Source organism: Notothenia coriiceps, unplaced genomic scaffold (assembly GCF_000735185.1).
Source record: "Notothenia coriiceps isolate Sejong01 unplaced genomic scaffold, NC01 NC01_scaffold00015277, whole genome shotgun sequence".
Taxonomy (NCBI): Eukaryota; Metazoa; Chordata; class Actinopteri; order Perciformes; family Nototheniidae; genus Notothenia; species Notothenia coriiceps.
This window is the reverse complement of record NW_011347978.1, coordinates 345-1,985: the sequence shown is the minus strand read 5'-3', so window position 1 is coordinate 1,985 and position 1,641 is coordinate 345. Positions and strand designations below refer to the sequence as shown.

Here is a 1,641-nt window from a genome sequence, read left to right as displayed (position 1 = left end):
AGCTATGTTTTGTTATTCTTAATGCTTGTCATTCATACGTTAAGAAAAGACGGACTCCACCGCCCGGCCCCGGACCTAACGGAGCCGGGCTAGCTCCGGGACGCCGGCTGAAGCTAGCCCCCTGCGGCTCCGTTAGCTCCGGCGGCCACCACTGGGATAATTGGGTCCCCTCTTAAAGAGCAACTTCCAGGTTAAAGACACCTGTGAATAAATGTGTAGGAAAATGATGAATACACTAGATTTTCAAAAAAATATACAGAAATATACACTACAGTGACATCTGGCGTCGTTTTTGTAAGAAATGTTCACTTCCGCATAAAAAAGCCTCGGCACGTGACCTCCCGCGTGTGACGTAACAAAGGGGACGCAAGGGGGAGAGCGGCCGCTGTAACGTATTAATAAACATGGATCCCAATGCTAGTTTCAACACAAAAAAAAAACCTGCAAGATGCTCTTTAAACTGAGGGACTTACTCATTACATTAATGCACACAATATCAGTTGTTTTTTTATACTGCACATATTTTATTCCATGTAAATACTGCTATATTTTACTATATTTTTTAATGTTATTATTATAGTTTTCTTAAAATAGTTCTCCATATGTGTTTTACATTTTTGTTTTACTTTTATGTACGCACCATGACATCAAGTCAAATTCCTCGTATGTGTCAAACTACCTGGTGATAAACCTGTTTCCGATTCTGATTAAAAGTGTTGCAAAGAATCCCTAATAAATAAAACATTAAAAGCATTTAATGCATGGAAAGCAGTTCTACCATTTTGTTGCCCTGACTAGTGCTTGTGATACCCGGCATTGTCACAAAGTGGGTCTCCGGATAGTAATAGAAAAGCAAAAGAAAAGGAGATTACCTCTGTGAATGAAGTCGGCCACCTTCTCGAAGTCTTCCTGCATCAAGCCTCTGGAGGTCAGAGCTGGAGAGCCGAACCTCAAACCACTCGGGCGCAGAGCACTCTTATCCCCTGAACACGTGACAACATGAAGAGTTGCATAACCAGGGGAAAAAACATTTATACAAGTATTTCATAATGGTTACATCTCATGCCTCATTCAGAAACAAAGGCTTATTCTGCTTTACTCACACCAGGGACAAACAAAGCTGCATGTATTACATCATCAGTGCTAAAACACACACTTTACCTGGACAGGTGTTCTTATTACAGGCGATGGCACAGGCCTCCAGAACCTTCTCTGCTCGTCCTCCATCGGTTCCCTTAGTGCGCAGGTCCAGCAGGATCAGATGGTTGTCAGAGCCGCCTACACAGGAAGAGGAAAAGAGGCTATTAACTGTAGGTCTTAGTGACATGTCCCTAAAGTAATAACACATTATTGCAGGGTATTTCAACATTATACCCTACATTACACTATACTAATAGACAATCGCAACAAATGAAGCTCAGCGCAAGTTCAACCAGGAAGACCGTCTTTCCTGATTCATTTACTATTTCTATGTTACTACTCTCTCTCCTCTCAATAAGAGATCGGGGCGTCACTCCCCAGCTTAACCAATCACTTCGCTCTATTCTCACAAACCTATCATAGCGCTCCGCTAACCCTTTTAAATCTGCTCTCCCCCTCTGACAGCTGTCATTTCAGATGACTCGAATGCAACCCTCCTCC

The 1,641-nt window shown here is 42.7% G+C and overlaps 1 protein-coding gene across 1 annotated transcript; it reads right to left on the bottom strand.

Moving 5' to 3' along the window:
- Positions 1-770: 770 nt before the first annotated feature.
- Positions 771-1,278, bottom strand: LOC104948845 (serine hydroxymethyltransferase, cytosolic-like; the record flags this gene model as incomplete). The annotated part of the gene is made up of 2 exons (XM_010775064.1): positions 771-983; positions 1,162-1,278. Coding segments are annotated over 2 exons (281 nt in total), but the record flags the coding sequence as incomplete, so codon positions are not given.
- Between the last annotated feature and the right edge of the window lie 363 nt (positions 1,279-1,641).